The sequence below is a fragment of the Apostichopus japonicus genome, chromosome 5 (assembly GCF_037975245.1).
Source record: "Apostichopus japonicus isolate 1M-3 chromosome 5, ASM3797524v1, whole genome shotgun sequence".
Taxonomy (NCBI): domain Eukaryota; kingdom Metazoa; phylum Echinodermata; class Holothuroidea; order Aspidochirotida; family Stichopodidae; genus Apostichopus; species Apostichopus japonicus.
Window position 1 is genome coordinate 19,196,994 of NC_092565.1, and position 14,959 is coordinate 19,211,952.

The 14,959-nt window shown below is 36.4% G+C and overlaps 1 protein-coding gene across 1 annotated transcript in view; it reads right to left on the reverse strand.

Moving 5' to 3' along the window:
- Positions 1-169: 169 nt before the first annotated feature.
- LOC139967946 (uncharacterized) overlaps positions 170-14,959 on the reverse strand; it is a 31,849-nt gene continuing 17,059 nt past the window's right edge. The window contains exons 21-31 of the mRNA XM_071972179.1: positions 13,611-13,711; positions 12,987-13,118; positions 12,009-12,113; positions 11,027-11,099; positions 10,262-10,350; positions 9,668-9,782; positions 8,227-8,314; positions 7,363-7,680; positions 6,486-6,585; positions 5,638-5,725; positions 170-3,102 (exon numbers count right to left, since the gene is read on the reverse strand). Of these exons, the coding sequence (XP_071828280.1) occupies positions 2,861-3,102; positions 5,638-5,725; positions 6,486-6,585; positions 7,363-7,680; positions 8,227-8,314; positions 9,668-9,782; positions 10,262-10,350; positions 11,027-11,099; positions 12,009-12,113; positions 12,987-13,118; positions 13,611-13,711 (1,451 nt within the window). The 3' untranslated portion in view covers positions 170-2,860. The remainder of the gene's footprint in view (positions 3,103-5,637; positions 5,726-6,485; positions 6,586-7,362; positions 7,681-8,226; positions 8,315-9,667; positions 9,783-10,261; positions 10,351-11,026; positions 11,100-12,008; positions 12,114-12,986; positions 13,119-13,610; positions 13,712-14,959) is intronic.

Consider the following 14,959-nt stretch of genomic DNA (forward strand, 5'->3'; position numbering starts at 1 on the left):
ACAGTCCATTACAATGAAAGCAACTACTAGTAAATTAGTTTGGGTTGGTTGGCAACACAACTATGCATCATACTTTTGTTTCACACCTAATGATCTCTACTAAGATATTTAAAATTGCTGCAAAAAAAGAGAGAAAGCAGAAAATTATGAACTGCAATTAAAATATATTTTCTACAACCATGTATTTTTTTTTTTTGAAAATTATCTTCAATATGTACATATGTATATGTACAATATCACTTATTATTAAATATAAAACAATTCCTATTCCCAAAAACAAAATGACGGCATCTCAAAATCGCTTGTTTTTCATAAAACCTTGAACATTAAATTTATGCAACAATCACTTTTTATTCAGGCATAAATACATTCGATGATTATAATCATAAAAGCAACTAGCAGCAAATTTTGCTGACTACAATGTGACCATTAGTATACAGGCATTTTTCACATGGTATAAACAGGATTGAAATCAGAACATGGTCTCATGACGAGAGCTTCATCTGACCACGAGCCAAAAATTCCATCTGAACGAACGCAGAATCATGATCACGAACTTGTGACTTTATTAAGAAGCGACACACGATGCTTCTCAATTTCTGAGGAAAAGACATTAACAAGTCACACATGTATAGGAACATCCCTAGTGTCATGAGATCACCACGAAAACCTAATAACCTGCGGTTTTTGATAACAACCATGTTGTCCCTTGAAAAAAACAGTGTTAATTATTACTGACTGTTTGTACTGAGAAAGTCGACACCCATGAAAGAAGAAAAACAAAACACCCGAGCTTGACCTTGCAGGAATTGTATCTTATGTAAGTTGGCCGTATAGTGGGTGTTTTGTGGTTAAGACATTTGTAAAGGCGATCAATTTATAAAATTATAAGCATTTGGAATGGGCTTTCTTCTGCATTTCTATCGGTAACATCTAGATATTCGTCCACATTTCAGGAAGTTATAATCCTGATATCGATTGAGAAGAAATGTACACTAGGGAGTAAGTACACTGTTTAGAATTTCAGAACATGCTTGGCTCTGTCTTCCAATTACCTTCAAATATTAAATTATCTCACACATCAAGTCATCTTACACATCAAGTCATATGAACACTTCTGTGTAATCCCACCGAATTTTGAGGTAAAATAAAGGTATAATGTTATCGTTTTTAAGATTTCAAGAACAAATTAGTGACAACCTATACCCAGAACCCTCATCTCATCAAATTACATGAAACAAGGTCAATTACCATTCCTAAAAAGTGATTCCCAAAGCCGCCAAAACGTTACCAACTTCAAAACCAAATCTTTTATTTTCATACCAGATCTATCACCGTGCATCACCCTATCAACAAAACTTGATACAGGTGAAAGATGTTCAAACGTAGTAGAAAAACAACTATATGAAATAATGCAGATATTAATTGCATTCTGCTCTGAACACCAAGGATAATTAATGATTCACTGATACATCTGTTGTTTCATTAGTTGTTGATCTTTCCCTATTAATAACAAACTCATGATATATAGATATCTTGATTTAGCACCCGATGGGGCATCTCCAGCCCACCCTCAAATGTTGACCTGATTTACAATATTTCTGAACATGAGAAATGTGCAGAACAAAAGTATATTTGAGTTTAAAAGCAAACAAAGTATTAAGAATAATAATATGAAGCAACCAATTACTTTAAAGAAGTATATCGTGATGAGAAACTCAAATTTTCCAGTTTCAAGTTGAATATCAATCAAGTTTCCACTTTAATTACTCAATTTTTTTTATCCAAAGTGTTCAAATTCAATAAATATACATTTGTAAGGTCTTTATTTGGTTTGAATTCGTATGCAATTCTTTAGACCAGGACAGATACCACACAATACTTCTGAAAATGCAACAGAAAACAAGAATTAACTGGAAACACAGGATGCTCCTAAATTCACAGCCCATCAAAATAAGCATCTAATGTTAATATTAATTTATTCTGATAACAATAAGAGAGTTATATCTGTCAAACAAATCATGTAGGGGTGCATGAACAATGTAGGAATTTACTGCATATAACCATGTAGGAATCTACTGCATATAACCATGTAGGAATTTACTGCATATACCATGTAGGAATCTACTGCATATAACCATGTAGGAATCTACTGCATATAACCATGTAGGAATCTACTGCATATAACCATGTAGGAATCTACTGCATATAACCATGTAGGAATCTACTGCATATAACCATATAGGAATCTACTGTATATAATGACATGTGACATTAACCCTGTCTGTCTCATGAACAATATGAGGCTAATTCCCTCAGATAATCTGAAGCTAATTCTGTCTGATAACTATACGAAGATCTTAAAAACACAACTTTGTATTTCTGCCTTCTGAGGCTAACAATCTTTGGTTGTCGTAAAAGGCTTATTTTCTGAACCAGAATCTGAATCAAACTCCATTTCATTAGACACTACTGTTCAAGGCTCAAATTCCCTGTTGATCTCAGCAGGCGCGTAGCGAGGAATTTGCCAAGGGAGGGGCGAAGCCTGTAGGCAAACTATCTAAGCGTAGCGCCACCACGAGTTGGCGCGAAGCGTACAAGAAAATTTTGGTTGAAAATGCCTCCCAGATTGCTGGAAATGACACTTCCCAGGCCTTGTAAGTTGCATCTAAGCATTTTCTATTTTGAAAATACTTGCCCCCCCCCCCTGGCTACGTGCCTCAGTTAGTTCTCAGTTAGTTTAACTTTCTTCTGATATTGGTCATTGACAGCTGGACAAGATCATCTGAGATATAACTTCATATTTCGGCCATCAGAGGCTAATAATATCTGGTTACAATATGAGGCTAAACTTCTCCTCTCAATACTCCACAGGGTTCAACTCCATCTTATTCCCATCTGGTTCACTCTCCTCTGAATCTGGACTTAGACAACTGGACAAGAACTTGACACAAGTACTGATTGCACCTTTGAAGTATTCCTCTGTGTTTGGTATTTTGAATTGGAAGTCTCTCTGGCCAAAGTTGACGTAGTAGCGAGAAGAACTCAGGCAAGGCATCACTGGTATTGTCACATGGCCACCAGCAAACTCAAAGAATACTTCTAAAAAGATAAAGAGAATTTGACGTTAAGTTTCTTTTATTAAATAAACAAACAAACACAGACAAGTTGTAGATAAAAGCTGCATATTGAATAACAGATAAAGTGAATATTATAGAATCTCTTTCAAACGTGTTTTTTTGCGGGATAAACTGTAGTACTGTGCGACAGTATTATCTGCCCACATTTCGTTATAAAGAAAGAATAAAAATTCCATTTCCTGTCTTAATTAGGAGGTGGGAATGGTGGGGCAGAGTCTGTGAGAAGGCACCACCTTAGTTCCTGTGCAAACATCTTTTCTCTGTGAAACAAATTGTTCACCAAATTTAAACAGGAAATGCAAGTTTACAGTTGGATAGTAATGCATGAGAATCACAGAGAAACAACGCTTTCTAATCACTTCGCCCAACAACCATTTCGCCCAACTACCATTTCGCCCAACCAGCCTGGTCATTTCGCCCAACCAGCCTGGTCATTTCGCCCAACCTGCATGGTCATTTCGCCCAACCATCATAGTCATTTCGCCCAACCAGCATGGTCATTTTGCCCAACCGTGTTGGTCATTTCGCCCAACCTTATTTTTACTAATATTCAGTCAGAATAATATTACTTTTTCTATTCCACTAGTTCAATTTGATTTTTTGGGGTTAGGTTACTTCGTAATAGGTAAATAAAAAAGTGAGGTCCGCTCGATATCGATCGGAGTCTGAGCAGTTATTTCGGGTATAATGGGAGAATTACACTACTTTAGGCGTTTACGCAAAAAATGGAAGTTATATTATTATACAAACACAGGGGAATCGGTCTTCATAAAAACCTATCAAACCTAACCCCTAAAACACTGATCCATCCTACTGACTAACAATTCCCGAACGTTTCCTTATTAAATTGAAAAAAAAAATATATATATATAAAACCCGTCCGTAATATTGAATTACTATATTTAATCAATGTAACCACTTTATCAATGTAACCACATATGTAATCACATATGTAGGCCTAATCAATTTAACCACGACTTCAAGTTTCCTTAATACTCGGTTCGTATCCCGTAACGTTAACAATTCCCGAACGTTTATATCAAACCTATCAAACCTAACCCCTAAAACACTGATCCATCCTCAAGATTCCTTAATATTCGGTTCGTATCCTGTAACGTTAAAAATTCCCGAACGTTTCCTTACTAAAGTTATACAAAGTAAAGGACTTCAAGTTTCCTTAATATTCCTTAATATTCGAACGTTTACTATCAAACCTAATCCCTAACACACTGATCGATCCTCAAGTTTCCTTAATATTCAGTTCGTATCCTGTAACGTTAACAATTCCCGAACGTTTCCTTTTGAAGTATCATATTTAATCAAGGTTGGGCGAAATGACCAGGCTGGTTGGGCAAAATGACCAGGCTGGTTGGGCGAAATGACCAGGCTGGTTGGGCGAAATGACCAGGCTGGTTGGGCGAAATGACCAGGCTGGTTGGGCGAAATGGTAAGGTTGGGCGAAATGGCAGTTGGGCGAAATGGTTGTTGGGCGAAGTGTCCTGCTTCCGAAACAACCACAATCCATAGTTCTTTGCATATTCTCTAAACTGATCTTCAAACAATGCTTCCTGTTTGGTGTTGAGGACTATGGTTTCAGTGTTAACTGCTACATACATAATGAAGTGCACACAGCTATGTGAGGTATTTTGCAGTTGTTTGAAGAAAAAAAACACGTACATGTTGCAGCATAGAACATTTGGAGTTTGAATGACATGTTTTGGATTAATTAATTAATTCTCTGATCTGGGTGATAAACATTCCCCAAAATAAAAGATTGTGATTTTTTAAAATTTTATATTAATTTATACAAACTTTCCTTGCATCCTGTATTTATGACTGTAGTCTTGCACTTCTTAAGTGTGTACCCTTGAAAGGGTTGGAGTGGGGGGGGGGGGTCGGGGGGGTTGGGAGGAGGATGACTGAGTAGCCAAAGAATATGCCAAGGAAGAACACAGAATATGGAGGCTCCCATCTCCTCCCTCCATGGATATTTCTTTTTTGCTGTAGCACTGAAGATTATTGCACGACCAACCTCAGCGTGATTTGTTCTACATATATACGCACTTTTTATGTGTGATTAGAAAGAACGTAACCTTTTCTGTGTTCTCCTTCAAACAGAGTATTATTACAGAGTATTAACAAAGCTGTGTAAAAGTAAGTTGGCCTGACGTTTCGATCCTAGCAGGATCTTCTTCAAAGGCTAAATGACAAGTAACAGTAACAGAAGGGACAAAAATCATACAGAATACAGACAGGTTAATGAGCATGGTGAAAACAAAGAGATAGATGTAAGGGGATTAGTAGACAAGGGATGGAGAGAATATTATATTAACAAAGTTGTAAGATTTTGTGGAAAAATTCATTCTCGTTTGTAAAACTACCACATTCATGACATCACTAACTACTGCTTTATAATAATAATTTATAAAAATCAAAAGAAAATACAAAAAACGAGAGAAAATATAATTTTAAAATTAATGATAAATTCACAACGTACCTATTGCTTGGCCGTCTATCGTAAAGAAGACATGATTGGTCGAGGCTACGTAACCACATCCAATAACAACACTTCTTTCCACAGAGACCTGCAGGTAGAGAATGGACAATGTTATGGGCTGATATTCACAGAAAAACCACAAGAAAAAATGTTGTCAGCTACCTGGTCATTTGCATTCTGCAAACATACAAAGCACTCCATCCCACCCTACCCTACCCCACCTTCAATATACATAAATAATACAAAGAAAGCCTGCTCAGGTCAGTGGACAAAATTAAGATCCTGCTGAGATTGAAATCATTTCACTTTGACAAATCCATTAACAGCTAGTTTAATCATAAAATTAGTTAAATAAGTTTTATTTAGTTTATTTCCTTTCTTGAAAAGAGGCTGGTGGTATTTTATGACTAAAATGATACCACCTTAATTAATACTCTTCCTACCTGATATGAGTATGAAATAAAATCACTACAAAGTATTTCTCCCTGTCCAGAAATGTGCAATCATTTGATTATTAGCTTGATCAATTCAGGACAATACAGACAAAAAATTGTAAGCCTAGATAGCTCTACTGAGAAAGTACCTTTGAGACAAAATGAATGGACCATCATCTACTTTGGAAGTCAATATTTAACATTTTTTGCTTTTCATATAAATCACCCCAGCATCCGAAAGGGTGATGAGGGAGGCATAGGGTGAACCAGGTGCTTCCACAGAATTTTTACATTGTAGCCAAAGAACAGCTTTCCTTTACCCAACATTGTCTCCCAAATTTTGCTAATGAAAGTCTGCACCTCTGGGGTACTGGAACAGAGAAACACCCTTTGGTGACATCTTCTTCATCATACCTGTTTAATTGATAAATCTGGCAGTACTATTTCAGAGTCCTTTATGACGGCTGTAACCTGGTCAGTGAAATTCAATGTGTTGAATCCAAGGCTGACAGGCCTGTAAAACCATGAATAAAGGGAAATACTTTTAATACATCATCAAAAAATACAATAAAATAAAATTTGGTGAGATAATATCCTCATAGGTAATACCTAGGGAAGTAGGAACTAACACGGTGCTTGACGGTCAGGGATGGGGGAAGAGGGGGTGGGAGGGGCGGCAAGGGGGACATTTTTTTTTGGTGTGTTAAATTTATAAATGTCATATCTCAGATGCTAGAATTATACCTTACAGCAACACAATTCAAAAGTTCATATTTTTTGCTAGATTCACTAAAGTAATTTGTGAGAAGTTCAAATAGTCACATGAATTTTAATATTACATTTAAACACTTTTTAATTAGCAAGTAATTAGGCTTCAAATTTTAATGAAATCCAAACTTCAGACCCGATTCTAATATGCAAATAAGGCTGTATCTAGACTAGGTTAAACTACTCTGAAAATGTTACAGGTCTTTGCTGAGTGTTGATGTTGGTTTGGAAGAATAGAGAGTATTCTAAGGATTTAAACTTCTAGGTCAACATTCTTGGCAACGAAAATAGGGCATGGCAGTTGCTGACAAAGCATTGCACTCCAAGAGTTCTGTAACTTCTGTTGAATAACAAATAGTTTGTACCTGATACAAGAAACAAGCCCCCAAAAAACTGACAGTCAGCCAAACCCCCCCCCGCCCCCCCAAAAAAAAGAAAGCCCAGAATGGTCACACCAGACATCCAATCAACATCAAAATTTCAACCATACCCACAAACACGAGACAAACAAAATTAAACGCACCGAGCGTCATTAGAGTCAAGTTTGATTTCAAAGTAGAGAGATGGGAGATAATCCGTTGAAATAGGTCTAGCGCCCTCTAAAGGCAGAACAACGTTGGCAGCTGAATCCCCTGCCTCAGGTTGCCCTTTGACAGCACCCTCTTTCTCTTCTTTGGTATTTTCTTCATCTAAACTTTCTGCAGTTCCCTCTTTCTCGTTGCTTGTAGCAGGCTCATCCACGGAATCGATCAAGGGTTGGTTTGTGTTGCTTACTGGATACTGTGGTGGATGCTTATAGTAAGATATAGGCACAAAGCCGTCGGGAATGGACTCCGAATACCTGTAAGAGATCACACCATGGTGAAGATTTGTATCACAAGCTTGAAGGATGCTAGAATGTTCGATGCACCAATGACTGGTATTCTCCAACTCATTCAACGGAAAGCTGTTTTCAAGGATGTCTCTTTAAGATATTGCTTAGTGTCAGAAATGGGCACTTAGTCATACATACACACACACACAGGTGGGTGTTAAATTCAGACTGGTGTCACCATTGTTTTTTCCATTGTTAAAATCCAGCTTAGGAACAGCATGGCCACTGTGGAGGCCGGCTTTTTGGATTATCTGTTTCCCGGAAGGGTGGTCTAGCCAAATGTCAATATTTAACAAGTAGTGAGCTGCTCTACATGCATGTTACATAATATTCTTGAGCTAGGGTACTGCAATTATTAGATATAAAGCCAATTGTATGATAGTAAACAAGTTGTTTTGGTATAATTATGCCAGGCCTTTTGGATGTCTGCTGTGTAAGGATCATTAAGTTATAAACCAACATGTGCTATCATCTGTTTTGATGCTAATGATAAGCTTAAAACAAAGCACTAACCTGACTGGAGAGTCTCCGAAGTTAAATCTCGCCCACTGATCAGTACATACTGAACATGCTGGGTACCAGCAGTCTTGCATGTTAATGGCTGTTCATAAGAAAACCCAATATGTTATTATATAAAAACCTTTAATTAACATAACGAAACTATGATATCATGTTCAAGGATAGTAATAGATATAGATATAAAGATATATATATATATATATATATATATATATATATATATATATATATGAATGCTTTTGGGACAAGGTTCAGTTCAGACTGTGACTTTCCAATTTGCATGAAAATGCATTGAAGTGCCATCATATTTTCTTCATACTGTAATGTTTATGTTATATTATTATAATATACTTTTCAGTATATTATAATAAGCTTTTCAGTTGTACTGTTGCTTTTCATAGAGGCAAGATAGAACTGCCAGAGCTTTAAGCCAAAAAGAGCTTCTATGAGTCTCACATTTTTATTTTCTTTGCTTTTGGCTGTCAGCCGGTATGACATTTTATTCACACATATTAAGAAATCCCTATGACCTTATACAAAGAAAAGTTCAATTCTTCCCAAAGTGCAAAATCTCTTTAGTCAAATAAAGTGTGCATAGCGGCACACACTAGGAAGTAGAGTAATGACTTAAAGGTTGTCTCTCTTTCACAACATGAATGTAATATACCCAACCTATTAGAATGTCTGAAAACCATGATGCATAATTTGCAACTATTTCAATGTTAAACTTAGAGCACTATACCAGAGCACTATACCAAAGGAATTAAACCGAAATACCATTAACATCATTCATATTCAACTTCACTGGCATAACTCAGCAAATTGTTAAAGATATATTCTTGAAATTTGAAAAACAAAAAAAGACATGTGAAATTCTGCTTGTCCAAATATTTTCCTCAACTGAAGAACCTTTAGTATATATTACCTTAGAGAAATTGCCTTTTTAATGTATGGTGTGGATATGGTGTTTTCTAAATGTATGGTGTGAATAAATGCATAAATGCAAAATGTATGGTGTTTGTCTAACTGTATGGTGTGGATAATGTACAGTGTTTTTCTAATTGTATGGTGTAAATAATGTACAGTGTTTTACTAAATGTATGGTGTCTTTTAACGTATGGTCTTTTTTATGCATGGTATTTTCCTGAATGTATTTTTTTTTTTAATGTAGTTGTATTTTATTTCTTGGTGATAAATTAACTGCTGACTAGGGCCATATAGTATAAAAAAATGTTAACTTCAAGACATAAATAAACATCTTACTTAGCACAGAGCATAAATCACCGATATATCACAGACTGAAGATGGTACACAACATCACAAGGTCACTCCTTTATTGTAAAACTCTCTCATAAAATCTGCAAACTTTTCTTGGCTCTACTACAAATGAAACCTAACATAAATTAAATTTGTAGACATAACTAAGAGCTGGTACCTGCAAATGCAACTCCTAAATTCTTTCCGTTGTGATGGTAACTGATGTTGCCATGGCAATCGAGTAGACATGTGACAATATCACCTGACTTCCACAGCTCCCCATATACATTCTCCTGTAATGAAAACAATTACAAAAAAACCAAAACCAATGATCTCATTGTAGAATACGAAGCATAGTTGTTAGCTTTCAAATCGCCAGACTTAATGAAACAATGTCCAATGCAGGGCCCTGCTCTCACCCTGGAGATGTCCCATTCTCATTCCTACACCTAACCTACACCCCTACCTACACCTACCCTACACCCTTTCCATTCCCCACTCCCACTTCCTGCTCAAAAAATTGATATGATGAATACATAACGTACGGCATCAGTCTTTTCTTCTCCTAATGCCAAAAGTTGTGTACATGAGACAAAAACTTGGTGGAAAAAAAACCTGATGTTTTCCATTAGGTACTGTTGGTGTCTTTGTGATTTGAGAAAGATCAAATCCTGGCTATGCCACAAATGAAGCAAAAAGGGTGTCTCCATTTTCATCAGAGGGAGACTTACTTTCAAATGAAATATTTGAAAGGATTTGATTTAATTCATACCTCTGTTTGTTCTGCCACTGGGCCATGCCATTTTTTCTGCCGGACGCCATCAAAGGAGTAGGAGTGATAGTCGTCCCCTACGCCTATGCCTGCCCAGAAAGGAAAGAAATTTTGGTTAAATTAATTCATTAGCCTTCATTAATTAGCCTTAGTTTTCATTCCATAGTGAAAATGTGGGCAGCAAAATGTTCAAAATGGGAGTATATCACTAAAAAAGTCCACAACTTTCAAAAGGTTGCTGGATGAAGAATGTCTAGGATGGTTTGACGCCGAATCTTCTCGTGAGTGGTATTCAGCAGAGTTGAGTGAAATTGTGGCATCCAAGCTCAAAAAAGTTGCTTGTTTACAGTAATTATGTTACATGTCAACAACATGATCTGTTGACATGAGGTAAGCTGACTAAATGAAAACCATCTGCAATAATGTTATTTGTGGCAACATTCAAAGGTTTAACAAAGAAAGAATGTTCACCACATTATTATTCAGGTGACAAAGAGTTTCTCGCCATTCGACTGATTGGCCAATATCACGAGTCATGAGTATTAAATTGCGTAGTAAACAAAATGGATCTCCTTGTTAGTGTATGGGGTATTACAAGGGGGTCAAAATAACACCAATTTCTTACCGATGACAAATAACAGTTTTTCCTATAAATTCGTATCTGGAAAACAAGATGCACCCATGTATAACAAATATAAACAAACAAATAAATAATGGTCAAGACACTGGAGGAGATTTTTAGAAAGTTGTTTTCATCAAAATTACCTTTCTGAGGGGAGTACTGACATTGTTCACTACACCAACCGACTTGGATCAAACCATCTGAGAAAAGTTCCATCTGTGAGGAGGAAAAAACCGAAGAGACATTACCAAAAAGAATCTAGAAAGGGGTTAAGTTGAGGGACTGTTATTAAACATCTATTTAAGTAAATAAATTAAGAAGTGAGAGAGTGAACCAAAGGGGTTCTTTTTATAGACCATCTTTAGTGGTAATTTAATACCCCCCTCCTGCATGGGCTTACTCTAATCCCATCCCAGGGGTAGGCTAAGGGTGCCAGAGTCTTGTCCTACAGGGGTAACATATTTTCTTTCTTTATTTGATATCATCAAGCAGATGCAGAAACCTAGCCTCATTGTGCTATAGTGGAGTTATTTTAAGTAAAACATATGTTCTATATTTACGAGAAGATTAATAAAATCTCAACCTGTTAACATTTTGTCTCTGTGTTTCTTTGTTAAGTATTGATGGATTTCTTATACGGTTGATTCTAAATCTTCAAAATAAATAATTGGCTAACACTAGATTAATTAATGAATCAATCAATCTATCATCACTCAAAAGAGGCCTATAGTTGAAGCAAAAACACCTGGTCCTTAGCAAATGGTTGCTTGCTGTAGGAGCCCCCCTGGTCCACCAACTTAATTGTTTTGCCGCTGCTTAAACGATCATACCAGTGAGGTATACATTGAAAGCTGAATGTCTTGAAAACTGGAATAGCTATAGAATCATTAAAATACCAACACTCAAATGTTTTGTTTTTGACACTATGAACTATCTAGTCTAAAATGTCTGCTTATAGTCACCCATTAAAAGCACTACTGTTAAACGCTGTAAACATATTTGAATAACACGCAAACTTATCATGTAAATGCAACCAGCTGCATATCTGATTAATTGTTTCAGATTAGATGATTACTTTGATAAGCACCAGAACACTGAGCAAAGTTAATGACTCATAAACCTCACCTGGTAATACCAGCCCTTAGGATGGTCCGATGGGGAAGGGCTGGATGGCTGGGAGACACCAACGTTAGCGCGGACACTCTCAAACGTCCAGTTATAATTTAGTACCTGATTCAAATGATTCAAGCAGCAGAATGAAAAACAAGAAGGCAAATCATGGCATGTAACATGCAAAGATAAACTTAGTAAAGTCGAGAGTTGGCTGTATCAATGAAACCTCTAAACTAACATTCAGAACTCTTCTACACAGCAAACCTATGAAGAAGTCGAACAGTATGCTACTGCATGCAAAACTATTGATACTTCTGACAGGGTGGAGTTTGGTGTGAAAGGAATCTGGGTAGAAGATAAAGACCTTTGGTTTTGCTCTATTGGTTACATACTAGGGAGTATGATGGTATGCAGTAAGTTTGCGATAGTAAGGACAATGTTATTCTTTTAAAGGATTGCGGTGATGAAGATCTAGCTGATTTTGCTCAGCTGTTTAGATCTATCTTACAGCTATGTGATTTCGTTCACCGTTTGACAAGATTCTGGTGTAAATAGATAGAATTATACTTGTAAAGGTCAGGAGAGTCAAACTGCCAAAAGCAATGAAAAATTTAGTTATATATATTCGGCTAAATGTGTGAAATCATGCACAAAAACGATTCCAAATACAAAACTGATATTTCCTAGTTTCAAAGTGGCAATTTTGGCCGCTTCCATTAAGGCTTTGTACATTAAAGTTGTGACTTGACTTACGAACACAGAAACCACAATGTCTATCAGTGCAGATATATATGTATGCGGATTAAGGAAACACGCAAAGTTACTAAAGCACCAAACCCTTCTTTTTTGTGACCCTTAGTTTTGTGATCCCACTATCTTTCACAACATATTTTGATCTCACTTTTCTGTTTATTTATATTGTGAAATATTTTAGTATTTTATTGTGAAAAAGAGAAGGAAATACAAAGAAATGGTACAAACAAGGCTTACCTCTAAGTCATCAGTGCTCATGAACATCGTCCTTGTTACATCCTTACGATCAAATCGCACCTTTGTATCAAACGCAGTGTTCTCGGTAGCGATTGTTTCGGACAAAATCGTTATGGAATTTGCGATTGGGACCTAAAATGAGGACGAATGAAATATGTTAAGACAGGATTTAGGCAAAATGAAGATGGGTTGATATTACATTAAATTGAGAGATACTTTCTGGAAAGGTTTATAACTCAATATTTATCATATTAATATGTGTCATATTTTTAAATTTTGTTTTTTATAAAATTCCTTCACTGCAACTTCTAGGTCATATCAAACATAAAATTGGGTAAGATTTTTCAGTTACACAGTATAACAGGTCCTATTGCACAATGCTGCTGGGCCCCATACAACAAGACAGCTCACACCAATGGCCCTAAGCTGATAGGCAAGATAGCTCAGTTGGGATAGCACAGGGACTGTTATCTTGTGTTCACTGGTTTCAATCCATTTCTTGCCACAAGTTTTTTCTGCTCTCTCTCTCTAAATATATTTCTAATTTAATTTGTAACATGTGATTTATATCTCTAGATATGTGATTTGCCATTTACCAAGTTTTGCATCCAAATTATGCAGTACCTGTAATGCTTTTAAGTCGTCTTTCGAGGTTAACAGATACGACCAAAGTGTGTACACGGTCCCTGACGTACGTAGGCTAGTAGCAAATTCTTTATATTTTCCTGCAATGGAAACAGAAAACAGAAAGAAAGTCAGTATTTAGAATCTGATGCTCTTTTTTAACCATATCATCCACATCTTTGTTTGATTATGTCCTCTGAGAATCTTCTTGTTTGTGAAGGATATACGCGAAGGAAACGCAATCTTTTGCTCCAGGAAATGTCTTCTCTCCTTTGGATATATACTTAAATCTAATCCTAACTGTGATGAGATGGTGTGTTCATGCATAGTTATTTCTGCAGGAGTGTAAATTCGAATGCATAAATATTCATGAGGCTACTACAAAATTTAAAAAAAAAACAGTATTGCAAATCTATAGATCAACAGAGTACAGACACGGTTGCCTGATTGGTCTGAAACAACTAACTACAAATGTATTGTTGTTGGATAACCAAAACCATCATCAGAGGTTGCAGTACCAATAACCCAACAGTTATCACTGAATTTCTGGACATCAGACTGAGAAAAATAGCATTGGACCAAATAGCAGGGAGAAAAGAAAAAAAACTGCACCAGGGTTAGGACCATGCCGTCTGTAACACAGATGGAGCCTCAAAATACAACAGGTTAATAGCAAACTTCACAGTGAGAATGGTTAATACCAAAGGCAATATTTAAGTATCACAATTGTTGCATCCTTGACTCAGGATCATTTTGGAGTGGTAGTAACTGGCATGCTTGAAGGCAAGCAGAAGGCAGTAGAAGGGATGCACTTTTTCGTTAAAATTAAATTGCAGCATTGCCTGAAAAACCTTACGCTCAATCGCTATTGCCTCCAAACAATGTCTTAAAATGAAACTCCATTTACATGAAAATTCTCTCTAACTAGGTTAAGTGAGAAGGGCACTTTCCAATTCTCCCACACCCGTTGAAGGGGCTAGAAACAATACTTCTCCCCTGTGATAATGAACAATGAATATTAATTTCCTGATAGCTCCCTTCCAGCCAGTTGGGAGAATTTTGCAATGCTAATAGCACTCCATACTGTCACCTGATAACATGCTTAAAAGCACTTGTACTGACAGTATGAACAGTTTCTATGAACCTACTGATAGAAATAGGATATTCATACTGTCAGTACAAGTGCTTTGGAGTGGGACATGGAAGTACAGTTTAAAAAAAATAAAATCAATTAATTTGTTGCTCACTCTTTTGCTGGTGGTTGCCCTCTCTTTAAGTACACTACTGTTATATTGCAATTAAAAGACGGCTTGCAACCAGTTCTTTTCCATGCTCGAATAATATTTCTC